This window comes from Corvus hawaiiensis, chromosome 1 (assembly GCF_020740725.1).
Source record: "Corvus hawaiiensis isolate bCorHaw1 chromosome 1, bCorHaw1.pri.cur, whole genome shotgun sequence".
Lineage (NCBI taxonomy): Eukaryota > Metazoa > Chordata > Aves > Passeriformes > Corvidae > Corvus > Corvus hawaiiensis.
The window spans coordinates 323,989-350,095 of record NC_063213.1 but is presented as its reverse complement, the minus strand read 5'-3'; the positions used below and the strand labels follow the sequence as shown (position 1 = coordinate 350,095).

Genomic DNA, 26,107 nt, shown 5'->3' with positions numbered 1-26,107 from the left:
GTTCGATCCCCGGCTCCGCCTGCCCGAGTCCCCGCCGGACCGCCCGTGTCCCCCCGCCCGCCCTCCCCGGCACAGAGGCACTGCGTGGGGGCCCTCCGGGGAACCCATTGCGGAGACGGTGTCCGCACCCGCCGGATTGGTGCCGGAAGCGGTGCGGACCCGCCCGGTGCCGCCCCGTCCCGGCGCGCTCCCGCTGCTCCGCCCCGCGGGGACGCGCAGACCCGCCCGGCGCGGCCGGACTGTCCGGTAAGCGGCGGCACCAGCAGCGGGATCGTGAGCAGAGGCGGTGGGGCTGGCAGGGTGCAGCACGGCTGGTCCGGTCCCGGTCCCGGTCCCGGTGCCCCTGCCCTCCCCTCCCGGTGCCGCTCGTCCCCGCCGGTGCTGTCCCCGCTCCCCGCATGCTGCTCTCACCGAGCCCCCTCCGTTCCGCTCCCTCCTCTCCCGCCCCGCCCGCGGCAGCTTCAGTCCCGGTCCCGTCCCGGCCCGCCCTGGCAACTCCAGGTCCCGGCGCGGCCGCGGCTCTGCTTCCCCCTGCTGCCTTCCCGGGGCCCCTGCCGCGGTGGGGGGGTTCAGGGCGGCTGTGCCGTGTCCCGGGACTCCGGGTCTCCCAGCATATGCTCCGGATGCCTTGGCTCCTTCGGCTGCAGGTGGAGCAATACCCAGCCCCGGGTATCCCCCAGGACCACCCCGGCACCCCGGGACGCCCGGGGGGCCCCTCTGGACCCCTCCCGGACACCCCGGCACCACCGTCCTCCCGGCCAGCAGCGATGCTGCCCGGGACGTTGGAGCTCGGCCTTTCCCCGCCGCCGCTGGAGCCCCGTGCAGGGTGGTCTCAGGTGACCCCAGACCCTGCTCTCGGGGTCACGGTGGATCCCAGACGCCGCGTGGGGCAGGGGGAAATCCAGGACCCTTCACCATCTTTATCCCTCTCTCTTGCAGCGAGGCCGCTCCATGCGCTTCCCCCGCGGCGCCTGAGCCCGGTAGCCCTCGGCAGGTGAGAGTCGCGGGGCTGGGGGGGGACCAGGTGTGTGTCCCTGTCACCTGGCTGGAGCCGTCCTGCACCCACCCGCTCCCCGCGAGCGGAGGGGTCCGAGGGGTCCACAGGACCAGGAAGGGGACTAGGATCATCCAGCCACCTGCCACCGTCCTGCTCCCCCTGAACGGAGTGTCCGAGGGGCCTGGGGAGTCGCACGGTGCCCGCTGAGAGCCGCCGGTGCCGGGGCACTGCCCCTTGCGAAACCATCCGGCGTTGAGCAACGCCGGGCACGGCTCCAGCCCGGGGCTCTCCCACGGAGCGTGGGCTCCCATGGCCCCACAGCGCGTCCCCAGGGAGAGGGCAGCAGGTTGGGATGGGAACAGGTTTTGGGGGCTGCGTTGCCTGTGGCTGCCCCTCTTCCCAGCTGCAGAGACCCTTTTGGTCTTCGATACGGTGTCAGGAGTTGGGATCGCTCCGTAGTGGAATTATGTTGGCAGCTCCCAGTGCTGCGGGAAGGGCTCCGTGCCTGCCCCGTCCCCCCACGGAGGAGGGCTCCAGTGGGGACCCTGCTGTCGAGCCTTTCGGGGTCGCTGCACCGCTTCAAGCGGTTGCCAAAAAAACCCGGGATGTGATCGTTCTAACGATCCACTGGCACCGGCACCTGCGCCTCCCTGCCGGCAGCCCTTCCGCCCGCGCTCCGGGAGCGGGGCTGGCCCCGTGCCCAGGTAGGTCTGTACCTGTTTTGTCACCTGTCCTGGGCGGGCAGCGATGCTACAGGAGATGGGGCTGGCAGAAGGGTCCAAAGGACGGGTTGGGGGACCCTCCTGGCACCTCCTGTGCCCTGGGAAGGACTGAGGGTGACCCAGGTGCCACCCTGCCTGCGGATGCCATCCCGGCCGGCGGAAGGGAGGGGACCGTGGGAGCCGTGTCCCCGTGCTGTCCCCGTCGCAGCCCCCACAGTCACAGCCTGTCATTAGACGGGACGTGGTAGCCGCAGGGACCGGGCTGGCTGCCCGAGGACGCCGCACGGGGCATTCCAGGGGCGTGAGGCCAAGGGGGTGGCCACAACCCTCGCCCGACGTGGGACCCTGCGCTTATGGCGGGGGTCATGTCCCCTGTGTCCCCAAAGACGCGTGGGGCGGGAGTGGGGTCGCCACGGGAGCCACGGCGAAGGACTTGGCAGAGCTGCGCTGTTTGGATCCGGGGCTGCTCCACGGAACAAAGCCTCGCGCTCCCGCCGCTGCTCCCGCGGGTTGTTTTCCTCCTGAGCCGGTATAAAACTCCTGGCAGCGCTCGGCAGCTCCGGGCACAGTGCGGCTGCCCGCGGTCCTGCTCCGGACGGGCCTCACCCCTGCCGTGCCGGGGGTCCCACGCCATTCCCGCTGGGCAGGACCCCGTCCTCGGGAGGTGGGAGCGGCAGGAGCTGCTGCAGCCTTGGGCTTACCGGGCCGGCGTGTGATGGGGTGAGTGTGGCCGACGCTGTGCCGGGACCGGGGGTGGCACAGCGGCAGTGATACCTCCCCGGTGGGCTCCGACAGCCGTGGGTGGGTGGGCGTCGCCCAGACCTGCCGTAGGTGACAGAGCGGCTGTCCCTGTGGCCAGACCACCCCCTCAAAGAGGTGCTATCCTGCAGGGACCAAGCTGTCAATGCTGGTGCATGTCCCCACAGGGTTGTGGGGAGCAGCTGTGCCTGTCCCCTCCTGGCCTGGGATGAGACAATGGGGGGGGACCACCGATGGCAATGGCAGGAGCCTCTTGCGGGTCTGGTGCTGCCTGGGGGGAGGTCTTGGCCTCTCTGAGGTGGCAGTGTGGTGGTGGGGGGTACCCTGGCACATCGGTGACAGTGGCAATGACAGTGGTAGTGGCACCACATGGGTGCAGAGCTGTGATTCATCTCAAGATCATGGTAGTTTTGGTAGGTGGGCAGGGGGGTGTGGTGGGAGGGAGGCGAATATTTTTGGTGTTGGTTTCCAAAGTTTCAGTGAATGAAGCTCTGCCAGGCGGGAGCCAGTGGTGTCTGGCCCAGCTCCGTTCCGTGGTGTCCCAAGGTGATGAGAGGGTGCAGGATCCCAACTGCCTCTGCTGGGTGGGATCTGGGGGGCTCACGGGGTGCCAGTATCTCCCAGGGGTCTCCCAGAGCAGCCAGGTGAGCTGGGGCGGGGAGCAAGGGGCAAGGGGCTGCAGGGAGCTGGGGGGACTCCCATCCTTGGGGGTGGGCAGAGTGCTGGGGCACCCACTGGGCCTCCTCCATTTCGGGGTGCAGGGAACTGGGGGTCTCCTGACTTCCCTGGACATGTCTGCCCAGGCGATGGGCGCAGCCTGGGCTGTGCTGGCCTCACGCCAGCCATTCCTCCTGCCTGGCACATGCTGTGCTGGGGGGTGCTGCCAGCAGGGAGGCCACAACCGACACGGTGTGTTCCTTGTCACCGAGGGGGCAGCTGGTGTCACCACCGAGACTGGGGAACGTGGTGCAGGGGTCACCATCAGCCTTGGTGCCAGTGTGGGCACAAGTGTGGGTGCCACGTGTTTGTGTGCTGAGCCATGGCAGGGATCTGCCGAGTGACGTGGTGGTGGCAGCAGACGTAGTGACAGGAGTCATGGTGCTGCTGGTAGTGGGGGCACCGGCATGGGAGAGTGGGCAGGAGGACACTTGCTGCCCTGGGGGTCCCCTGCTCCCAGTCTTGTCCCTTCTCATGGGATTTTGGGTCTGTGCTATGGACATGGTTGTCCTGGTGTGGATGTGGGGACTGGCTTCCCAGGACGTGGGTGTCCCGGTGTGGACATGGTTGTCCCGGTGTGGACAGGCTGCCCAGGACACAATTGTCCTGGTGTGGACATGTGTATCATGGTGTGAATGTGCTGCCTGCAGTGCGGGTGCCAGCATTCATGCGGGTCCTGCTTCCCACCGCGCTCAGCCCACTGCCCCAGCGCTGCAGAGGTGGGTCCAGGAGCTCCTGGGCCCTCTGGGGCAGCCCCAAGGCAGTGTGGGGCCAGGGCCGAGCCCTCTAATCGCCTCAGCAGCTCAGGCAGGCCAGGGCCGGTCCCAGGAATGTGACTCCGGCGGCGCAGGAGTGGCCGTGGCGGCGGAGCTGAGCACCCATGGCAGCGACAGGTCATTCCCGGCGTGGCCAGTGCTGGCAGCCGCTCGGGATCGCGGTCCTGCCCCGCTTATCGGGGCGGCCCGGCCTTGCACAAGGAGCCATTGTGCTGTGGGGCCGAGCGCGGGGCGCGGCTGGTGCTGGTGCCAGCACCGACACCGTCACGGTCCTGTCGCCGCCGTGGCCGCGGGTGTGTGTCCCGACCCTTCTGCCCGGGAGCAGGGCAAGGTGCTGGCACTGCAGCCATGTGGTGACGGTGGGACTGTCCTGAGGTGTCTACTCCGGATCTGTCCCCCCATCCCAGGGTGCCAGAGCGTCCTGGGAGTGGGGTTGGCCATAGGGCACCAATCAAGGCTTGTTCTGGCCCCTTTCCACAGGGCTGGCGTGAGCCCTGAGCTGTTCCCGGCCACTGCTCGTCCGTGACTCAGCGACTGCCATGGAAAGCAGAAGTGTCCCCCCCCCGTGCCCCCCCCCAGCTGCCCGTCATCCTTTCCAGCGGGGTCATGCCCCCGGCTCCTGGGCGCCACATGTCCCCAGTGTCACCATCCTGCCGTAGCACCTGGGGGCCAGGGGGCCAGGACCCGCTTTTTGGGTGTTTTGGTGAGAGCACGATGTTCCTGAGAACAATCCCAGTGTGTTCCCAAACTAATCCCAAGCTGCCCACAGGACTAAGCCCAAAAAGCTGCTTAGTGCCGGGAGCAGCGATACCATCCCGCACCAGTGCCCTGGCATCCACCGAGGTGGTGGCCCAGCACCACGTCCCCACCGTGGGAGGGTCCCCATCCTGAATTTGGGGGGGGGGGGGGGGGGGGGGGGGTTGAATGCTGGCGGCGGCTTGGCGGGCGCCCCAGGAGAGCGGCGTGGCAGGGCGGATAATCTGCTTGCTGGAATGTGGATGTGCTGGCTCTGGCCCCGGACGGGAGCAGGGATTAGGGAACAGCCGGAGCAGGGTAGCACCGAATTTTGGGGAAAGGTGGGATCCAGGGCCATGGTGAGGCTCGAGGAGCCACAGCCTTGGCATTCACTGAGGCCACGACTCCCTCAAGCCCTCACCACAGCCACCGTGCTGGCACCCCAGCAGTGACGGTGACGAGGATGGTGATGCCACTCATGTGAGACGCAGTCATCCGTCACCACCCTCCTCAGTCCCCACCGTCACGTGGGGCCAGCTCCCGTGGCAATAAACCCAGCACACCGGTGCCAGAGGGGTCAGCGCAGGGCCCGGGGAGCTGCCAAGGGGCAAATGTGGGTGGAAGCTGGGTGGGCTGGGGAAACTGGGGGGGTTGTGGGGTTTCAGGAGGGTCGGGTGATGCTGTGCCCCCCGAGTCTGGCACCCTGCCTGCACCCCACAGGGTTGGGTGCTTGCCCGGGGTCCCGCTGCCCCGACTCCGCTCCCCTCCTGGCGTTTGTCTTGGCCACAGCTCTCCCATTCCAACCGGTGGCCAAGACAAACCAGCCCGGAGCCAGCCCAACCCGAGGAGGGGCAGGCCCGGCCCCTGCCTGCGGCACTGCTCCGAGGGGACCCCCTGATCCCCCTCTGTGTTCCCAGGTTATGCTGCCCCGACAGCATCCCCTGAGCCCCCGCGAGAAGGAAAAGGGCTAAGCCAGCTGTGCCGGGGGCCGTGCCGGCACCATGACCCACTCCCAGGTGTCTTCTGAGCTTCACCACATTGTCTCCTCAGCCTTCCAGAGCGTAAGTGCCACCGCGGGGGCGGGCCTCATGGCTGGGGGGGATGAGAGGCTGCACCCCCTGATGCTGCCTGGAGGGGTGACGGGGGTCATGGCTCAGCCCTCCTGCCGTGGTGCGCCTGGGGATGCCCGGTTGCTGGGCTGTGGGGTGCTGGCAGTGCCCATAGCACCTGCCCCACTGCTCAGCTGTGGGGCAGGGTTGTGGGGTGCTGGCAGTGTTGTGTGGTACCTGCCCTATTGCTCAGCCATGGGGCAGGACTGCCCCACAGCAGCTCCCCGGGGCAGGCCAGGCCAGCTGTGCCAGGGTGGCAGGTGCCCTTGGGGCCAGCACGGTGCCAGTGCCGCTGGTGGCACGGCCGTGGTGGTGCCCGCGGTGCCGGCACTGCCCTGGCGACAGGTCCCGGGCCGAGTTAATGATTGACCCCCATGTCATGCCGCGGCTGCCCGGTGCCGTTGGCAAGTCCCTGTCGTGCGCACGTGACCGGGGATGGGACTGGCCCCATCCTAATGGAGTTCCTCCTGGGCTCCCAGGTAAACTGCGGCCTAGAGGGGCTGTCGGGGGCTCTCTCTGCAGTGCCAACCCCGGGCACCGTGCCCACCTGTGCCAGGGTCACGTCAGGTGCCGGACAAAGGAGTGTGTTGGGTGCTGCTGGGGTGCAGGATGGAGCCCGGCAGGTTTGGGGCCATGGGGCCATGGCCAAAGGGGCCTGAGGGGTCGGGGGGATCAAAGGGGTCGTGGAGATGGTGGAAGGGATGTGGCAGGAGTGGGGGGATGCAGGTGCAGGACGTCGCTGACGCCACTGCTGCCATCACGTGGCAGGCTCTGTGTGCCAGGGTGGTGGGTGTGATGGGGTGGCGTGGGTCGTCACCTGGGTCACCCCCCTGTGTCACCCTCTGGGTTACCCCCCTGGGGGGCCCTGTGATCACTGTGCGGTGGGGGCGGGGATGGGGAACCTGTGCTCATACATGACACCTGGGCTGGGATTCGTGTGGAGTGGCCGTAGCACAGCCCTGGACCAGCAAGTGCTGTGGGGTGCCCACTCGGGGTGGTGGGAGCTCCCCCCACTGCCCGGCGTGTCCCTGCAGGCAGATCGTGGTGCCCGGGGTGCCCCTGTACCCCCCTGCCCCCCACCCCAGGTCCAGGACCTGGGTCCCAGGGTCACTGGAGGGGGCCGTGGCGGGGGGGGGGCGGCTGCGCAGCCCCCGCAGGGGCCGTGGGTGCAGCACTGGGAGGGGATTTACCGAGGGAGCCGTGCAGCACCGGGGCATTGGAGCGTGACCGTGGGGTCGCTGCATTCCGGGGGAAGAATCTGAGCTCGGCGAGGGGAGCCGGCTGCTCGGGGGGGGCCGCGGCTCGGCGGGTGGGGCTGATGCGTCCCGGGGTGTTGGTGCGTCCCGAGGGGCCGGAGTTGGCGGGGGGATCGGCGCATCCCGAGTGGGACCGGTGCATCCCAGGGGGCCGGTGCATCCCGGGGGGAGTCGGTGCATTCCGGGGGGGCCGGTGCATCCCGGAGGGAGTCGGTGCATTCGGGGGGGGCCGGTCGCTCCGGGGCCGCCGCCGGTGCCGCGGTGCCGCCGGTGCCCTCTGCGTTCGCCGTCACCTTGAGACGGGCGCGAGGCGGCTCCGTCAATATTTGGCGAGGCCGGGACGGAGCCGCCGCCCCCCCGGTTCCCTCCCCGACCCCCCCCTCGCTCTCCCCCACCCCGGCCCCCATCCCCGGCCGGTCCCCGCCGCTCCGATAAAGCGCTGCGGGAGCTGCGGCGGGAGCGGCTCCGCCATGACTCAGGTAGGACCGGCCGGGGACGCGCCCCCCCGCTGCCCCCGCAGCCCCTCCCGCACTCCCCCAGCAAGTCCCCCGCAACCGCCAGCCCCGCATCCTTCGTATCCAGCCCAGCTCCGCATCGCCCGTGTCCCCGCACCCCCCCTGCAACCCCCAGTCCCGCATTCCCCGCGCAACCCCCCCACCCCCCACTCCTCCACATCCCTCTACGCCCCCAGCCCCCGCATCCCCTCCCGCCCCCAGCCCCGCCCCCCTGCCCCCGCAGCCCCTCCCCCCCGAGCCCACCCCTTGGCCCCCCAGCACCCACGGCCGGGGTGCAGCAGCAGCACTGGGTGGGGGGGCACAGCGCCGGGGCTCTGCGGGTGCAGGGGCCGGGGAGCGGGGCGGGGACAGCCCTGGGGTTGGACCGGGGGAACAGCACTGCGGGGTGTGCGGGAGGCACCAGGGCACGGCACTGGGGGTGCTGAGGTTGTCCGGGGGCACGGCACTGGTGGTGCTGGGTCCCAGTCCCTAGGAGAGCAGGGCACTGGGATGCCCAGGGGCACAGCCTCAGGGCTTGGAACTGGGGTGCTGTGGCACATGGGGTGCAGGTGACACTGGAGCACAGCGCTGAGGCTGGGGGTGCTGGGGGTGTGTGGGGGGCGAATGATGCTGTGGGTGCCTAGCCCAGGGCGCAGGGCGCGCACAGCCCTTGGGTGCCTTTGGGGGCTCCCCTGTCCGGGGCTCCCATCCCGCGGGGCTGCAGGACCGGGGCGCGCTGGGGGCCAGTGGCGTGGCAGGCGGCGGTGCCACCGGGGCCGCGTGCCCGCTCATCCCCGCTGCCGGCCCACAGCCCGAGCAGGAGGCGCCGGGTGCCGGCTCACCTGTCTTCGGGGAGGAGGAGGAGGAGAAGGACCTGAACAAGGCGCTGGGCGTGGAGCGCTTCGAGGAGATCCTGAACGACGCTCACCCCCGCAACGCTGAGGAGGCTGGGCGCAGCTACAGCGAGGAGGACTTCGAGTGTGAGCAGGGCCAAGGGCTGGCACAGAGCAGGGAATGGGCAGGGAGCAGACGGGGGGCAAGCTGGGAGTGGGGAACGGGCAGGAAATGGGCAGGGAACACAGCACCAACTCCCGGTCCCCCCCAGACCACCGCCAGTCGTCCCACCACATCCACCACCCCCTCTCCACGCACCTGCCCCCTGACGCCCGCCGCAAGAAGGGGATCCCGAAAAAGGGCAAAAAGAAGGCTCGGCGGGCCTCTGTCCCTGGAGAGACCCCCACCATCGAGGAGGCCGAAGAAGATGAGGATGACGCGTGCGACACGGAGACAGAGCGGTCGGCGGAGGAGCTGCGGCAGCCTGGGCCAGCCGAGGCAGTGCAGGTGAGGACAGGGCTGGGGTGCGGGCAGCGCTGTGCCCCCCGGCTCGGGGTGTCTGGGCACAGCTGGGGTACCAGAGGAGCCCACGGCCAGGGAGACACGGCTCCCCAGCAGCCGGCTCACCCCCTGCCCCCCCCAGTTCTTCTTGCAGGAGGATGAGGTGGCCGACCGCCAGGCAGAGGAGCCAGCAGCCCCCGCAGCACTGCCTGGCTCCCCCCCAGAGCCCCGGGGGGGCGTGACCCCGAAGGAAGCCCAGGCCAGCAGGTGAGCTGGGGTTGGGCAATGCTGGGGCTCTTGAGGAGTTGGCAGCATCCTCTGGCCACCCCATGGCAGGGCTGGGGACTGGGCAGCCCCTTCCAGTACCCCATGACAGGATTGGGGTGCAGAGGGGGGGCTCGGCACTGAGGTGGGCTCCTATCTTGCAGCCCTGATGCAGAGCAGGGGGCTCTGGGGGAGGGGGCAGCTGCTGAGGCTGCATCCCCGGGTCGCCCTGCGCCGAAGTCACAGCCGGGGCACCGAAGCTACAACCTGCACGAGCGGCGGTGCATTGGCAGCATGACAGCTGCTGAGCAGGACCGGTACCAGAAGATGCCGACAGACGAGTCGGAGGCACAGACACTGGCCTCGGCCGACCTGGACTACATGAAGAGTGAGTGGGAGGCTCCCTGTGCACCTGGGGCTGCACTGGTGACCAGTCTGTGTCGGGCGAGCAGGGCCGGGACAGTGGGTGAGGCAGTGCCAGTGGAGTGGGGCTGGGGATGGTGGGTTGGGGACAGTGGGGCCGGCAGTGCCGGATTGCCTTGTGGCTGCAGTCAAGCTGGGCTGGGTGCAGGCACTGACCCTGCTCCCAGTGCTGGGGAGAACCACAGGGGACTCATCCCTGGTGCCAGGGCTGGGCTGAGTCCCTGTGGAGTGTGGCCAGGAGCTGAGCCCAGGGCAGCTGGAGCCAGTGACGGCAGTAGCAGTGGTGGCAGCTCCCCTGGGCACTCACTGGCCCCAGGGATTCACAGTCCAGGACTCTCAGGGTGGCGGGTGACACTTTTGCTCTGGAGCTCCCAGGGGAGCGCAGCCAGGGCAGAGCCCATGTGCCAGTGAGCACATGTGGGTGTTGGCACATGGGGAGCAGGTGACCCCAGTGCCAGGAGCTACCTCGACTCCTGCTTGACACTGCTGGTGGTGACCAAGTGACCCCCCGAGTGCTGCAGCACTTGCCCCCAGCACTGGGATGATCGCTCTGCCCTGAGCTATCCCAGGCAGGACGCATCCCACAGGTCCACGGCCGCTCATGCCAGGGCTCAGTGTCCCCTGTGCTGGGGTTTGAGAATCAGGGCCCCACAGATTTCCCACCCCATACCATTGCTGACCCCCCTCAGGTCACCGCTTTGAGGATGTGCCGGGCGTGCGCCGGCACCTGGTGCGGAAGAGCGCCAAGGCACAGATGGTCCACGTCAGCAAGGACCACAAGGAGCCCAGCACGCGGCAGCGCAAGCAGGACCGGCAGCCCCACGAGGTGCAGGGTCCTGGGGCAGGGCACGGGCAGGGACAGGGGCCCTGGGCCCCAGCACTGACCCCCGCTGTGCTGCAGGTGTTTGTGGAGCTGAACGAGCTGGTGGCGGACAAGAACCAGGAGCTGCAGTGGAAGGAGACGGCACGCTGGATCAAGTTCGAGGAGGATGTGGAGGAGGAGACGGACCGCTGGGGCAAGCCACATGTGGCCTCCCTCTCCTTCCGCAGCCTCCTGGAGCTCCGCAAGACCCTGGCCCACGGTAGGGAGGCGGAGACCACTCTGCGGGTCCCATGGTGAGGTGGGGTCCTGTCCCTGCTGGCCTCAGCCCCCCCTCCCTTGTCCAGGGGCCGTGCTCCTGGACCTGGACCAAAAGACGCTGCCGGGGGTGGCTCACCAGGTGGTGGAGCAGATGGTCATCACGGACCAGATCCGGGCCGAGGACCGTGCCAACGTGCTGCGGGCGCTGCTGCTCAAGCACAGGTGGGCATGGGGGGCACAAACACAGCCTCCTTCCCCTGGGCTCTGCTCCCTGAGCTGCAGGGCTCACGCTGTCCCTGGGATTCTGGCAATGGCTGTGCCATTGGACCTCCATTGACAGCCCTGGCCCTGTCCCGCAGCCACCCGAGCGACGAGAAGGAGTTCTCCTTCCCGCGGAACATCTCGGCGGGCAGCCTGGGCTCCCTGCTCGTGCACCACCACAGCACCAACCACGTGGCTGAGGGCAGTGAGCCAGCTGTCACCGAGCCCCTCATAGCCGGCCACGCCGGCGAGCACGACACGCGCGTTGACGTGGAGCGGGAGGTGAGTGCCATGGCCCCCCAGCCCTACCTCTGTCTCGGGGAAGGGCTCTGACCCCAGTCCCCCACTCTGTCCCCACAGAGGGAGGTCCTCACTCCCACGCCCCCAGCCGGCATCACTCGCTCCAAGTCAAAGCACGAGCTGAAGCTGCTGGAGAAGATCCCAGACAATGCTGAGGCCACGGTGGTGCTTGTGGGTATGGAGGGGTGGGCAGGACAGGGGGGTGGGGACCTCCTGCCAGGCACCCTGGTGACCCCTGTGCCCCTTGTGCCCCCCAGGCTGTGTGGAGTTCCTGGACCAGCCCACCATGGCCTTTGTGCGGCTGCAGGAGGCTGTGGAGCTGGACGCGGTGCTGGAGGTGCCTGTGCCTGTGCGATTCCTCTTCGTGCTGCTGGGCCCCAGCAGCACCCACATGGACTATCATGAGATTGGGCGTTCCATCTCCACCCTCATGTCCGACAAGGTCCGTGCCCTGGGGCACTGGGGTCCTGCCAGGGTGGGGGGGCTCAGGCTGTGCCAGGTTGGGGGGTTTGGGGCTGTGCCAGGATGGGGGTTCAGGGCTCTACTGGGGCAGGGGCTTGAGGCTGTTCTGGAGAAGGAGCTCAGGGCTGGGGGTTCAGGGTTGTGCTGGGGCCAGGGTCTTGAGGCACCACTGGGTTGGGGGTTTGGGGCTGTGATGGGGGCGGGAGCTCAGGACTTGGATGGGATGGGCTGGACGGCTCAGATTATGCCAGTGCTGGGGTCTCAGAGACATGCCAGGATGACGGCTTGGGGTCCTGTCGGGGCTGGGGAGCTTGGGGCCACGCCAGGATGGGAGTTGGGCCTTGCCGTATTGGGGTCTCATGGCTATATTGGGGAGGGGGCCAGGGCTCTGCCAGAGTTGGGGGCTCAGGACTGTGCCAGGGCCAGGGCCATGCTGAGGCCCTGGGCTTGGGGCTGTGCGATGCTGGGCTGTCAGGACACCACAGAGCTGTGGCATGGGCACTGACCCTGCCATGGCTCCCAGCAATTCCATGAGGCTGCCTACCTGGCTGATGACCGACACGACCTGCTGAATGCCATCAACGAGTTCCTGGACTGCAGCGTGGTGCTGCCGCCATCCGAGGTGCAGGGCGAGGAGCTGCTGCGCAGCGTCGCCCACTTCCAGCGCGAGATGCTGAAGAAGAGGATGGAGCAGGAGCGGAGGCTGCTGCTGGAGCCCAAGTCCCCTGAAGAGAAAGGTGCCAGGGCAGGGCTGGGGCCGGGGCAAGGTTTGGGAGGGTGTCCCAGCTGTTGGGGTCTCACTGTCTGTCCGTCCGTGCATCTGCCCGCCTCCAGCGCTGCTGAAGCTGAAGGTGGTGGAGGACGAGGCCGAGGAGGACGATGACCCCCTGAGGCGCACGGGCCGCCCCTTCGGGGGGCTGATCCGGGACGTGCGGCGGAGGTACCCGCAGTACCTGAGTGACTTCCGCGATGCGCTGGACCCCCAATGCATTGCCGCCGTCATCTTCATCTACTTCGCTGCGCTGTCGCCTGCCATCACCTTCGGGGGGCTGCTGGGTGAGTGGGGGCTGTGGAGGCCTGCCGGGGGTGGTGGGGTCACGGGGGCTGCAGGGGGTGCTGGGTGCTGCCCGGTGCGTGTGCTGCGGGCAGGGCTGTGATGCCAAGGTCAAAGGGCCCATCCTGATGGTGTGCCTGAGCCTGTTCTGCCGCAGGAGAGAAGACGCAGGATCTGATCGGGGTGTCGGAGCTGATCATCTCCACGTCGCTGCAGGGTGTCCTCTTCTGCCTGCTGGGTGCTCAGCCCCTGCTCGTCATCGGCTTCTCGGGGCCACTGCTTGTCTTTGAGGAAGCCTTTTTCACGGTGAGGTGCTGGGGTCTGCCCTGGGGGCTGGGGGAGACACCCCCGCCCTGGCCCCACTGCCCGGGGTAGACATTCCCACAGCCCTCCTGCCAGGGCTCTGTCCGGCCCCATGACCATCCTGACACCTGTCTGTCCATCATCTGTCCATATGGCTGGGCAGTTCTGCACGTCCAACGAGCTGGAGTACCTGGTGGGGCGTGTCTGGATTGGCTTCTGGCTCATCCTCATCGTGCTGGTCATGGTGGCCTTTGAGGGCAGCTTCCTGGTGCGTTTTGTCTCCCGCTTCACCCAGGAGATCTTTGCCTTTCTCATCTCCCTCATCTTCATCTATGAGACCTTTTCCAAGCTGGCCAAGGTGAGCTGTGGAGGATGAGCCGGGGGGCTGTGGCAGGGCTGCGGCAGGGTGGGGCTGAACGTCCCATCCTCCTGCTGCAGATCTTCCAAGAGCACCCGCTGCACGGCTGCCTGAGCGCCAACAGCTCAGCCGAGGCCTGGGGCAACGGCAGTGTGGCTGCGACCAACAGCACAGCCCTGGGCACCAGTCCGGCTGCCCGCGGTGCCACCAAGGTCACAGGGCAGCCCAACACGGCGCTGCTCTCACTTGTGCTCATGGCCGGCACCTTCTTCATCGCCTTCTTCCTGCGCAAGTTCAAGAACAGCCGCTTCTTCCCTGGACGGGTGCGTGGGGATGGCCGTGTGGCCGTGGGGCTGGGGTGAGCCTGGGGGCCGTGGGGCTGGGATGAGCCCAGGGGGGCTGGGGTGAGCCAGGGGGGCTGTGGCCAGGCTGGTGCTGGTGTTCCCCCCAGATCCGGAGGCTCATCGGGGACTTTGGGGTGCCCATTGCCATCCTGGTGATGGTGCTGGTGGACTACAGCATCCAGGACACCTACACACAGGTGAGCAGCCACCCACCCACCTCCTGGGCAGGACTCCTCACCCCACAACCTCCTATGGCCACCTCTGGCTCCCAGCATCTGACCTTCCCTCTCCCTTTGAGTCTGGTTCCTGTGGGTCCCGGTGCCTCTGTGGCCCCTCTCACTCTGTGGAGCACAGCCAGTGCCCTCTCAGCATTTCTGTCTCCCCCGCCCCCTGCAGAAGCTGAGTGTGCCCAGTGGGTTTTCAGTGACCGCCCCAGACAAGCGGGGTTGGGTGATCAACCCCCTGGGTGTGGAGAGTGCCTTCCCTGTGTGGATGATGGTGGCCAGCGGCCTCCCTGCCATCCTCGTCTTCATCCTCATCTTCATGGAGACCCAGATCACCACGTGAGTGCAGTGTGGCCGGGCAGGGGGCATTGGTGGGGCAAAGGGAGCCTGTGCTGTGCCAACCATCTGCCCTTGTGCCCAGGCTGATCATCAGCAAGAAGGAGCGGATGCTGCAGAAGGGCTCCGGGTTCCACCTCGACCTCCTGCTCATTGTGGCCATGGGCGGCTTCTTCGCTCTCTTTGGGTTGCCCTGGCTCGCCGCAGCCACCGTGCGCTCAGTCACCCATGCCAACGCCCTCACTGTCATGAGCAAGGCCGTGGCACCTGGGGACAAGCCCAAGATCCAGGAGGTGAAGGAGCAGCGGGTCACCGGGCTGCTGGTGGCCGTGCTTGTCGGTAGGTCTGGCCCTCAGGACCTGGGGGGACTCTGGTGCGGAGGGGGCAGCCCTGGGTGGTTGCAGTGGGGAGGGAGCAGCGTGGAGGGGGCTGGGGAGCCATGGAGGGGCTGGAGTGGGGAAGGGGCAGTGTGGGGAATTGAGCTGGGGCACCCTGAGCCCCAGACAAATTGGTGTGGTCATCCTGTCCCCAGTGGACAGAGGGATGTGGGACCCTCCCCATACGAGGGGCTTAAGTGGGCAGGGGGAGGTGGGGCTGGACGGCTGTGCTGAGCCCGCTCCCCAGGCTGACACTGCTCCGGCCCAGGGCTGTCTATCGTCATTGGGGACCTGCTGCGGCAGATCCCGCTGGCTGTGCTCTTCGGCATCTTCCTCTACATGGGTGTCACCTCCCTCAATGGCATCCAGTTCTACGAGCGCCTGCAGCTGCTGCTGATGCCCCCCAAGCACCACCCTGATGTCACCTATGTCAAAAAGGTGGGAAGGGGGCCTGGGGAAGATCCTTAGGGGCAGGACCCTTGTCTGGGACAGCAGCCAGGCTTGGGTACATGTGTGTGGGAGCTGGGGTGTCTGCAGGACAGGCTGTGGCAGAGCCTTGTTTGGGGGGGCAGAGGAGGGCAGAGTAGGGACTCTGGGGCAGCCAGACCCTGGTGGGGTGGGGGGGGGACCGTGTCTGGGGCTGTGGGTACCCCTGGGCCAAGCTGTGCCCATGGTGCCAGGGGGACACAGGGCCCGGCTGAGCCTGACACCTCTCCGTGCCCAGGTGCGCACGCTGCGCATGCACCTGTTCACCGGGCTGCAGCTGGCCTGCCTGGCCGTGCTCTGGGCCGTCATGTCCACTGTGGCCTCCCTCGCCTTCCCCTTCATCCTCATCCTCACGGTGCCGCTCCGCATGTGCCTGCTCAGCCGTATCTTCACCGACCGGGAAATGAAGTGTGTAAGTACGGCCGGGAAATGAAGTGTGTAAGTGGCTGCGTCGCTTGTCCCGGGGGGAGGCGGGGAGCGGCGGCCTCCTGGGCAGGGCAGGGCCGGGGGCCCTCGCTGCCCCTCAGCCGCCGTGTCCTGCAGCTGGACGCAGCCGAGGCCGAGCCCATCCTGGACGAGCGGGAGGGTGTGGACGAGTACAACGAGATGCCGATGCCGGTGTGACGGCGCCAGCGGCTCACGGCCCGCGATGGGCGCCGGGCACGGCGGGACCCCCGCACCGCGGGGCCGGGGGCGGCGGCTGTGTGGCCGTGCCCCGCGGGGACGGGGCCCTGCGCTCCCCAGGCTCTCGGAGGGCACCTGCCAAAGAGACGCCGGCCCCAGGCTCGCCGCCGCGGTACAGCCCCTTGGACACTGCTGCCCACGCCCCGGGACAGAGCCCCCCGGCCCCCTCAGCAGCCCCTCGGCTCCCGCCCGACACTCAGGCGTCACCTGAGCCCCCCGGGGTTCATGAAACACGCAATTCAAAGGCAATAAACAGCTTTATCCCGAGCACGGGGCTCAGGGCAGAGGTGCTGGGGGGACCCCCCTGCCAAGGGAGGCCTGCTCCGAGCAGGCCCTGGGAGGCTACCGGGCTGGGGGCCGGGGCCCCCCCCGCTGCCTTCGACTAATAAAGAGACTGGACTTTGCACACTTTTCACCAGTTTTATTGGAAAGTTCCCCCCTTCCCGAGCACCCCCCTCCTCCTGGCCCAGGCCCTGCGAACAGCCCCATGTGCACACCCCACTCCCGGCCCTGCATATCATCCACTGCAGCCCCCCGGGACCCCTGCACCCCACGGAGGGGCCGGGCCCAGCCCCCATCCCGGTAGCAGTGGTGGGAGCACAGGGATACCCCAGTGCCGAGGGAAGCCCAGGCCAGGCCCAGCCCCTGCAGCAACAGACTGGGCTCAAGTGGCAGAGCCGGGGCAGGGGGGCCACGAGGGACCTTCCCCAGTAACATCCCCCCCCCCCCCCCCACACGCACCCCTCAAGTCACACCCCAGCCCCCCATAATGGCAATAAATAATCTCACTCCCCCAGTCCCACAGCGGGGGCAGGTGCCCACAGCCTGGCCCCACAGCCTGGCCCCCCAGGACGGGGAGCATCTCCATATCCCCCTGACCCCCCGGGATGGGGGGCAGCTCCGTATCCCCCTGCACAGGGGAAGGGGCTGGCAGCACCCACCTGGCCCCCCACACCCCCCGGATCCATCCCTCAGAAGCGCAGCTCCCTCAGCTTCTGCCGCAGGTAGTGCTTGGCCTCCTCGATGCCACTCACCTTCTCCAGCTCCGTGTAGGGCAGCTGTGAGGGGACAGGGATGACGTCAGAGCGGTGACAGCATGTCTGACCCCACTTGTATCCCCAGTACCACCAGCCCACAGCCCCATTCAGCCTTCTGTGGTGGTGGGAGGAAGAACCAGGACACAGGACCCTCCCTGGAGAAGGAGGGCAGCGCAGTTCCTGCCAAGGGGATGGACACAAGCATGGACAGTGGTGTGGGAAGTGTAGACAATTCCCAGCTCCAGGCTCATGCAGCCTTAGCTCAGACCTGGGCAGGTGGTGCAGGCACACAGAGAGGAGTCTCGAGCCTCACCCCACCCTCAAGCCCCTGTCAGCAGCCTCCATGAAAGGCGAGAGCTGGGGGTGTTCACCTGGAAAGAGAAGGCTCTGGGGAGACCTTCTAGAGCCCTTTCCAGTGCCTAAAGGTGCTCCAAGAGAGCTGGAGAGGGACTGGAGGGACAAGAGCCTGGAGGGACAGAGCAACGGGAATGGCTTCCCACTGACACAGGACAGGGTTAGATGGGATATTGGGAAGGAATTCCTGGCTGGGAGGGTGGGCAGGCCCTGGCACAGGGTGCCCAGAGCAGCTGTGGCTGCCCCTGGATCCCTGGCAGTGTTCAAGGCCAGGCTGGACAGGGCTTGGAGCAGCCTGGGACAGTGGAAGGTGTCCTTGTCTGTGGAAAGGGGTGGCACTGGATGGGCTGTAAAGTCCCTTCAGCTGGGTCGTTGCTGTGCCTTCTGCAGGAGGGACAGTCCTGGCCAGCCCAGCCCAAACACCAGCTCAGGGGAGAGCTGGCCCTGCTCCTGGCCCGGCTACGCTGCTGGGCAGCTCCCAGGTGATTCCTCAGCAGAATCACGGGACTCCAGAGCTCTGCACAACCACGGGGCTCTGGGCTGCTGAGCTCCAGAATGAGGAGGAGCCGGTGCTGGCACGGCCTGGCGGCAGCAGGGGGTGAGGCAGTTTGGGAATGGCTGTGGGATGGCATGGTGGATCCACTGCTGCAATCCTGGTCCCCTCTGCAGTACAAGAGTGAACAGGACTGAGGGCTCATTTCCAGTGCCATTTTCCTCAGAAAGACTCATCCTCAGGCTAAAACCACCCACAAACAAGCATGTGGGAGCTGCACATCCTAAACCAACACCTGGAGTTTGCCAAAGGAGCTGCAACACCTGAGGGCTCTTCCAGCCCCAGCACTCGGCAGAGAGCAGCTGGGGCTGGAACCAGGGCAGGCAGGGCTCTGGCACAGAAGGTGACCCAACCTCCCTCCTGCCCCCTCAGCACATGGGATCACAGGTCACCACACGTGGACACGTGTGTCCCTCCCACCTGATTTCACCCTGAGGCCCCACACCCAACGCCGCCACCATGGCTGTGTCTGCCAGCCCAGGCTGAACACCCTCCCCTTCCCCTCACTCAGGTTGGGTCTCAGCTCACAGGACAGACTGTTCCTTGTCTCTGCTTTCCATCAGGACTGGTGACACCCACTAGCTGCATGGAAAAAGTCCTGGATGGGGTGGGGGGGGCAAGGAGACATGAGGATGAGTCAGCCCTGCTTCCTCTCACAGGAACAGGAGTGTTTACAGTGGGGATGCCAGGTCTGGGCCCATCCTTCCATGGGGATACCAGCTCTCAGCTCTGGGCCCATCAGATGCCAGCTCACAGCCCATCACCCACTGTGTCCCCCGGCCCTGAGGAGTTAGGGGCAGCCTCCACTTACCTGCACCAGACAGTATCCCAGCAGCCGCAGGTGCCGGTCCCTCATGGCCCGGGAACCCACCAGGATGTCGGAGTTCTGGCAGTAGTGCCACTTGTCATTGACCGACAGCACCACCCTGTAGAGGGGACAGCGGGGAGCACAGTGTCACTCCACACCTCAGTATCACCCCACCCTATGGACCTTACTCCCCAGCACTGTGGCAGCTGAAGAGTAGCACCCCAAACGACCCCAGATCCTGCTGGTGGCAGGGACAGCTGTATCCAGCACCTCAGGGCAGTGGGGACATGGGTCTGTGGGTGCCCCATGGCAGTGGGCAGGAAGGGGCCAGGGCTGAGCGTCTTAGTGGGCAGGAGCCCAAGGCAGTGCCAGGGTGGCTGTCCTGCCAGAAGGGACCAGGGACATGGCCCAGGGACATGGCCCTGCTCCATACCTCTGTATCTCCTCGGCACCCTGAAGCCCCTCGCCTGGCCCCCGCTTGGGGCTGGGCCGGCATGGTGAGGGTGGGGGGCCGGCGTCCTCGCTGGCTGGGGGGCTCCGCTCCTCAGGTTCCTCCTGGGCCCGTTCCCCCTGGAAGCAGCCGTGTTCTTGGCTGGGGCAGCTGGCGGTCTCCTCCTCCTCCTCCAGGATTTTGCCGATGGGGAACTGGAAGAGGGAGGTGGTAGAGGTGCGGGGGGAGCAGTCGGGGGTGCTGGGTGGCGGCGCCGAGAGGCACTCGGAGGGGCTGCTGAGTGTGGAGCTGCCCGGGCTGGCCAGGGACGGCTCCTTGCTCAGCCCGCAGTAATAGTCCGAGGGGGGCTGGAAGCAGGGCCCCCCTGGCGCTGGACAGAGCGCCGGCAGGAACCGCCCGGCCCGGCCGCTCTCCCGGGGGCCTGGGGGGCTGCTGGGCGTCTCTGGAGCAAATGGGGCAAAGTCCTGCAAGTCTGAGGTGAGGGCGAGGACACTGGACCGCAGGGACATGGTGACGGGGGACGTGGCTGGGGGAGCCCTGGAAGCTGCCGGAACGCGTGAGAGAGGCAGCACCGTGCCTGAGCGGTTGATCCACAGCAGGAAGTCTGCAGGAGACAGAACAGGGATCAGCAACTGATGGGACATGGGCTTGGGAATTCTGTGCCCCAGCTGGGAGTCTGTGCCAGAGGCACAGGGGAACCCCCCATTTCTGCAAGGGGAGGGCTCAGGGAGCTTTGTCCCAAAGGCAGTGTCACAGGGAAGGCAGTGACAAAGCAGCCAGAGCTCATTCTGCCCCAAATAAACTCCCATCCTCAGCCCCCAGACCCCACCTGGCAGCCCTCTCCCCACAGCCCAGGGGGGTTACCTGTGCAGTACCCAGGGGGGAGCACCTCGTCCTGCCGGTAGCATTCCTCCCCCACCAGTTGTCGCAGCGCCTCGGCCACCAGCCCCTTGTAGCTGCAAGGAAGGGACAGTCAGGGGGACACTGCAGGGGCTGGCACATCTCCCCAGCACTGCTGGTGCTGAGTACATCCATGCAGAGACGGGAACCCCCAGGAGCAGGAGCCACAGAGCTGGAGTTTTGGGCTCTGCTGTTGGGGGTCAAGAGGGGATGGGCTCCAGTTCCTTCTGCAGAAAAGGTCCTTGCAGTATTGGGACACTAAAAGCCTCCCAAAAGGGCTGCCCAGCCCTGGCACCACTGCCCAGGGCAGGGGGAAGTCCCCATCCCTGGGGGAATTTAACAGCCACGTGGATGTGGCACTTGGGGACATGGTCAGTGGTGGGCTTGGCAGTGCTGGGGGACGGGTGGACTCCACGGTCTCCAAGGCTTTCTGAACCCAAACAATTCTGCAATTCTAAATGATTCTGTGATTCTACAGAGCTACCCCACAGGCTTTGGAGCTGCCTTTATAGGGGCCTTTATCCCAGCACCATCTGGGATCCTGCCAGAGTAGGTCACAGACCCCGTGTCCCCCACTGCGAGGGACAGCAGAGGGGTGCTCCCCCTCTCCCCCCCCACCTGTATTTCCTGTTGGCCTCGTCGGCAGTCAGGGCGTGCTCGAACATGAGGACGCGGTAGCGCGGGTCGAGGCGGGGGCCGCTGTACTCGCGGAACTCCAGCTCCACCGCCGCGTCCAGCAGCGACAGGTACCGGCGCACAATCAGCGCGTAGGGGCTGCCTGTGGGGGGCAGCTCAGATGGAGCCCACCGGGATGGGCATCCCCTCACCCAGCCATGCTGCTGGGGACCACCCTCACGCCAGCCAGGGCTCTGCCAGCTGGGAGCACCCTGGCAAAGGCCCAACGTACTCATGACATTGGTGATGAAGCCTGGGGAGAAGACCTGGTGCAGGACAGTCTGCGGGAAGTGGCTGAGCTGGAACATGGACATGAGGATGTTGACGGTGGCCAGTGGTGAGCTGCTGGCCTTCTGCTCCAGGATGGCCTCCAGCTTGGGAAAGAGCTCGCCGTGGTTGGAGGGGCGGTAGTTCATCCGGCTGAAGGGGAACACCAGCTTCTGGATCACCTGTGGCAAGAGAAGAGTGTGGGACCAGGGTGGGACAAGGGACAGGTCGGGGCCACCTGCCCAGTGCCACGAAGAGACGGGTGCTCAGAGCCCGCCAGGACGGGGGCATGACCCCTGGTCCCCTGGAATGCCCCATCACGATGGAGAAGAGCCATGGCTCCTTTGCCCAGGTGTGCCCACAGATGGAGGTGACCCCATAGGTGAGGCGAGCGCTCACCTTGCTGTCGAGCTGCTCCCCACGCTTCAGCAGGAAGTTGGCGATGGTGTCGAGCAGCCGCGGCTCACGCAGCCGGTGCCGCGCCACGTACTTGGCGATGAGGGCCATGGTGTAGGGGGTGAGGTTCTCTGCCTTCCGGGGCAGCCACTCTGCCGAGCCAACACAGTGGGGAGGCCGTCACAGGGGCCAGCTCTGTCCCCGCCGCAGGTCCTCTGCGGCCACCATAGCTCGGGCAGGTGGGAGGACAGGACCGGACAGTAGCGCCAGTCCTAAAAACCTCAAAAGCCAGGCAGTTCCTAAAAACCCTCAGGTGAGAGGCTCAGGCAGATTCCTGTCATGCACAGCCAGAAGGCACAGCTGGAATGTGCACAGGTGGGGCCTTCTGTAAAACCCCACCAGAACTCCACTGTGCCCAGCCTGGAGGCACTGTGGGAAAACAGTCCCTGGAGGAATGGGGGGCTCCCAGCCTGTCAGAGGGCTGGGCAGTCAGTGACAAGGGTGGCCACAACACAGGGCTCCTTCTGCTCCAGTTCTGTGGCTCAGCAGGGCCCCAGCTGGGGCTGTCACCACCCAAACGTCCCCAGGGCCAGGGAAGGCGTCTGCGAGGTTGCCCCCACCTGGCCAGGGGCCCCCATGTCCTCTGCCCGACCAGAGCTCTGCACCCCCCATGTGGGTGGCAATGCTGGGACCCCACCTGGGCACCCCTCACCTGCCATGCTGCGAATGAAGCGCTCCTGCCGGTTCTCGTAGAAGAGCTGGGAGCTGAAGATGGCCTCCAGGGCCTTGTTGTTGGCCTCCTGGGCACACAGGGCCAGCATCTCGTCCAGCAGCGCCAGCTCGTGCTCCCGCATGGCGCTCACCTGGCCCAGCGTGTGCCGCACCAGCCGCAGGATCTTGCGGTTGTTGATGAGCTGCTGGTCAGAGGCCGCGTGGCCCTGCAGCGCCTGCGCCCGCAGCCGGTAGTAGGAGAGCAGCAGGAAGAGGGTCTGGGGGTGCCGCTCCTTCTCCAGGTGCCGCTCCAGGCTACTGAGGCAGGACTCGACCAGCGGGTGGGGGCTGGAGGGGTGCAGCCGCATCACGCTGCTGAACACCATCGACACGTCCTTCTGGTTGAAGCGGCCCAGGCGGCTGCGGGACTCGTCCTCCAGCACCCGCACGAGCGGTGACTCCCCGGGCAGCCCTGGAGGGGGGACGGGCACAGGCACGGCTCAGATCCTGGGCATGGCTCAGCTGCATGGCACAGCCACCTCTGGAGCTTGGGCAGGAACCCACTGCCGTGACTGCATGGATGTGCTGGATCAGTGACCAAACGAGAAGGGGAAGGGGAAGCACTGGCAGAACATCAGCGCATCTGCACCCATGGAAAACACTGCATGGAACTGCGGAGTCATTCCCACCCATCCCACTGGAATGGGAGCCCTGCAGCTCACCCACAATAGCAAGGTTCTTTTCCTAACTCTCAAACATCCCAAAGATAAATAATTCATAGAATCCCAAAATCCCAGACTGTTGGGGTCCCTCCCCTGCCATGGAGCCCTGGGAGAGGGGCCCTGAGGGCACAGACACGGGGTTTCCTGCCCCTGCTCAGCCTCGTTCCCATTGGTTGGTTTGTGTTCCCTGCGCGGGCAGAAGGACCCTTGGCCCCGTGACTGGAACAGTTCCTCAGCAGAGCCCCGGCCATGCGGCTGGAGAAATAAACATCTCTGAAACAGCTATCAAGAATCTGTCTGTCCATATATATTTCCTTTCCACGGGACTCCTGGTTTGATATATGCGTGTTGCAGTATCCCCACTGCAACACCAGACTGTTTTGGATTGGAAGGAACCTTAAATCCCATCCAGTTCCATCCCTCTGCCATGGGCAAGGACACTTCCACTAGACCAGGTTGCTCCAAGACCTGTCCAACCTGGCCTGGAACACTTCCAGAGACTCTGGGCACCCAAAAAACTCACCTCAAAAAGTTCGTAAAAAAAAGTTGTGGTTGGAAAACAACTGTGACATCCCATGTGACCAAACTAAACCCTGTTTGTTCCATCACGGACTAATCCTTTGGCTTTTTTGACCTTCTCCCGTTTCCCAGTTCAGCTTTAGCTTGTGCAACCTGGCTCCCAGGGAAACACTTCCCTGCAGCTCAGGACATGTTATCCAGGCCTGGGCACAGGCTCAGTGCCTTGGCTGTCAGGAGGGATCTCCTCAGCAGAGGCAAAGAGCGTTGGGGGGCCTGGAGCTTCCCATCGCCCTAGGATTTGGGCAGGCACAGGCCGAGGGGCAGCGCAGGGCAAGTCACTGCGGGTTATTGTTAATCAGAACTCAGGAGGGGGAACGTGCAGATTTGGTCTGAGCAGCTGCTTTGTTCCATAAAAAGGCCTCAAAAGAAAGCTGGAGTTTGTGTTAATGAGGGACAAGGGGACAGAACAAAGTGGGGGGCACAGCAGAGCTGTGGGGGGCCCAGCATGGGGAGCCTGGCGAGGGCAGCAGCGCCGGCAGCTCCGGCTCAGTGTCAACAAACACCCGGCGCCGCAGGCCTGGGGCCGACGGGCAGAACCGGCCCCCCCACCCCCGGCAGGGGCTCGAGTTACTGCGTCAACAGTGGCCGGGCGGTTCCACCGAGCCCTGGCCCAGGAAGGCCGTGGGGAACGGGAAGGAGAACAGGATGAGGGGAGCCACGGGCAGGAGGGCAGGCACCCGCCGGATTGTGGAATCCTGGAATTGTTTGGGTGGGAAGGGACCTTAAAGATCACCCAGTTCCAACCTCCTGCCATGACCAGGGACACCTTCCACTATCCCAGATTGCTCCAAACCCTGTCCAGCCTGGCCTTGGACACTTCTAGGGACAGGGCAGCCACAGCTTCTCTGGGCATCCTGTGCCAGAGCCTCACCACCCTCTCAGGGAAGAATTCCTTCCCAATATCCCATCTAACCCTGCCACCTGGCAGTGGGAGACCATTCCCCCAGTCTTGTCCCTCCAGGACCCTGTCCAAAGTCCCTCTCCAGAGCAGAGGAGCTCCAGCCCTTGGAGCATCTCCATGGCCTCCCCTGGACTCGCTCCATGTCTTTCTGCTGCTGGGCTTCAGAGCTGGAAGCAGCACTGCAGGTAGGGCCTCACCTGCGTGGGGGAGAGGGAAAGATTCCCCCTACTGCCCTGCTGTCCACCCCTCTTTGGATGTAGACCCCACCCCCTTCCTCGAAGCAGAAGAACTTGTAGGGTCACCTCAGCCCACAGAAGGAGGAGCCTCTGGGATGCAGCCTCCCCTGGGACACAGCCCCTCAGGACGGGGCCTCCCCAGCTCAGTAGCACCCCAAGGAAGCTGCACAGGAACCCAAATACCTCAAACCCTCTCTCCCACATAGCAACACCTGGTGACATGGGGCTTGTCCCCTCCAAGAGTTCAGCCAAACCCATGGTCTCCCCCATCAGTGCTCAGGTGTTTCCTGGTTTTCAGGGCTTGGAACTCAGCTCCAGAAGTGGCTGATACACATCCTTCCAGGCAGGGCTGCCCAGCACCGTGACTCCCCTTGGCTCCAGCACTGACCTTGTGGTCAGCCAGGGATACTCAGCCCTCCTGCCCCGGAGGAGCAGAGCATCCCTGCTGAGCTGAGCTCCCCGAGCCCTCCTGCCCCCTGACCAGAGCCCCCAAGGGTCATAGCTCCATCTGCTACAAATCCACCACCACATAAATCCCCCCAGACCCGGGCCCTGGCCCCTGTTGCAGCGCTGTGCTCCCGCCCGTCCGAGACCCCTGGGGGTGGCTCACCCAGCGCGGCCGCTGCGTACAGGCAGTTGACGATGCTGAAGTTGTCGAACTTGGCGCAGCCGCTGACGATGGCCTGGCAGAGCACGTGGAACTCGGGCTGCTCCAGCACCTGCCCCGCGGGCCCACGGCCGTCCCCAGCCCCCATGGGCGGCCCTGGTTGCTGCTGCAGGAGCTGCCCCAGCTTGTGAAGCGCTATGGGGTAGTGACTAGCCGACACCTTGCCCGGGTTCTGCGTGACCCAGCGGAGCACCTCACCCACACTGCGTGAACGCTCGATCAGCCGCTTCATGGTGAAGAAGGTGTCGTAGCTCATCTTCTCGTGGATGAAGTTCCAGCTCTTCCTCTTGCCATGGGTCCGGCCCCGGCCGCCGTCCGGGTGCACGGTGGGCAGCAGCCCATGGCCGTAGGGGTCCAGGGGCAGCAGCAGCCGCGGCCTGGCCTTGCCGGCGCAGCAGCAGGCGGGGAACATCGCGGCACCGCGGCGCTCACGGGCAGCCGGGCCCCGCGGGCCCGCCCGGGTCAGAGCGCGGAGCCATGGGCACAGCAGCGGGCACAGCATGGCGGGGGCGGCGCGGCGCGGGGGGCTCCGCGGCTCCGGAGGACCCTGCGGGACAGACCGGCGGGGACGTGACGGGGGGAACGGTGGGACAGCCGGGGCCGGCGGGGGGCACGGGCGGCCGCGGGCACTCCCCGACCTGGCAGGGATTCCCCCCGTGCACAGGGATCCCCGCCCCCGGGTGCCCCCGCCCGCACAACCACCCGCACCGGGCCCGCCACCGTGTCCGGGCCCGCGTCCCGCGCAGCCCCGTGGTGCCCTCCGGCCTGCCCGGTGTCCCCCGCCCCACAGCGCCCGCCCCTCTCCCGGGCACACACCGACCTCCAGCCGGTACCAGGCCCACCCTAGCCCCCCCGGCTGGATTCCCCGCCCTCCATCCGGGCCGGCCGTACATGGCGCTGGCGGCCGCTCGGTCCCGCCGCCACTCAGCGCCGCCGGGACATGGACACGGCCCGGGAGCGCAGCCCCGCCGCCATCTTCCCGCGGCCCCGCCC

At 66.6% G+C, this 26,107-nt stretch overlaps 2 protein-coding genes across 5 annotated transcripts; one reads left to right on the top strand and one right to left on the bottom strand.

Moving 5' to 3' along the window:
* The first annotated feature begins 198 nt into the window (after window positions 1-198).
* Window positions 199-16,263, top strand: SLC4A2 (solute carrier family 4 member 2). Of its 4 annotated transcripts, XM_048294217.1 has the most exons (24): window positions 199-246; window positions 940-994; window positions 5,624-5,767; window positions 8,377-8,545; window positions 8,671-8,906; window positions 9,043-9,167; window positions 9,329-9,552; window positions 10,277-10,413; window positions 10,489-10,669; window positions 10,755-10,890; window positions 11,028-11,211; window positions 11,290-11,404; window positions 11,487-11,671; window positions 12,215-12,428; window positions 12,526-12,747; window positions 12,903-13,051; window positions 13,212-13,406; window positions 13,487-13,729; window positions 13,858-13,947; window positions 14,147-14,313; window positions 14,396-14,649; window positions 14,956-15,125; window positions 15,412-15,585; window positions 15,717-16,263. In XM_048294217.1, exons 3-24 carry the CDS (start codon window positions 5,708-5,710, stop codon window positions 15,795-15,797), a joined length of 3,711 nt encoding a protein of 1,236 aa, XP_048150174.1. In that variant the 5' UTR covers window positions 199-246; window positions 940-994; window positions 5,624-5,707; the 3' UTR covers window positions 15,798-16,263. The 4 variants fall into 4 exon arrangements, with proteins under 4 accessions (XP_048150174.1, XP_048150090.1, XP_048150001.1 ...); XM_048294133.1 differs by lacking the exons at window positions 199-246; window positions 940-994; window positions 5,624-5,767 and adding an exon at window positions 5,939-6,294; XM_048293960.1 differs by lacking the exons at window positions 199-246; window positions 940-994; window positions 5,624-5,767 and adding an exon at window positions 7,472-7,550.
* Window positions 16,264-26,107, bottom strand: FASTK (Fas activated serine/threonine kinase). The gene is made up of 10 exons (XM_048294352.1): window positions 26,006-26,107; window positions 25,058-25,661; window positions 22,011-22,481; window positions 21,302-21,450; window positions 20,868-21,084; window positions 20,579-20,738; window positions 19,925-20,016; window positions 19,043-19,664; window positions 18,613-18,727; window positions 16,264-16,915 (listed from the first exon to the last, which is right to left on the bottom strand). Exons 2-10 carry the CDS (start codon window positions 25,614-25,616, stop codon window positions 16,829-16,831), a joined length of 2,472 nt encoding a protein of 823 aa, XP_048150309.1. The 5' UTR covers window positions 25,617-25,661; window positions 26,006-26,107; the 3' UTR covers window positions 16,264-16,828.

Coding starts and splice junctions, on each gene's coding strand:
- FASTK (XM_048294352.1), bottom strand. CDS start 25,616: ATGCTGTGCCCGCTGCTGTGCCCATGGCTCCGCGCTCTGACCCGGGCG. Junction 21,451..22,010: donor CTTCATTCGCAGCATGGCAG/GTGAGGGGTGCC, acceptor TTGGCTCGGCAG/AGTGGCTGCCCCGGAAGGCA. Junction 21,085..21,301: donor GGGAGCAGCTCGACAGCAAG/GTGAGCGCTCGC, acceptor CTCTTGCCACAG/GTGATCCAGAAGCTGGTGTT.
- SLC4A2 (XM_048294133.1), top strand. CDS start 6,190: ATGTCATGCCGCGGCTGCCCGGTGCCGTTGGCAAGTCCCTGTCGTGCG. Junction 6,295..8,376: donor AGTTCCTCCTGGGCTCCCAG/GTAAACTGCGGC, acceptor GCCGGCCCACAG/CCCGAGCAGGAGGCGCCGGG. Junction 11,405..11,486: donor GGCCACGGTGGTGCTTGTGG/GTATGGAGGGGT, acceptor TGTGCCCCCCAG/GCTGTGTGGAGTTCCTGGAC.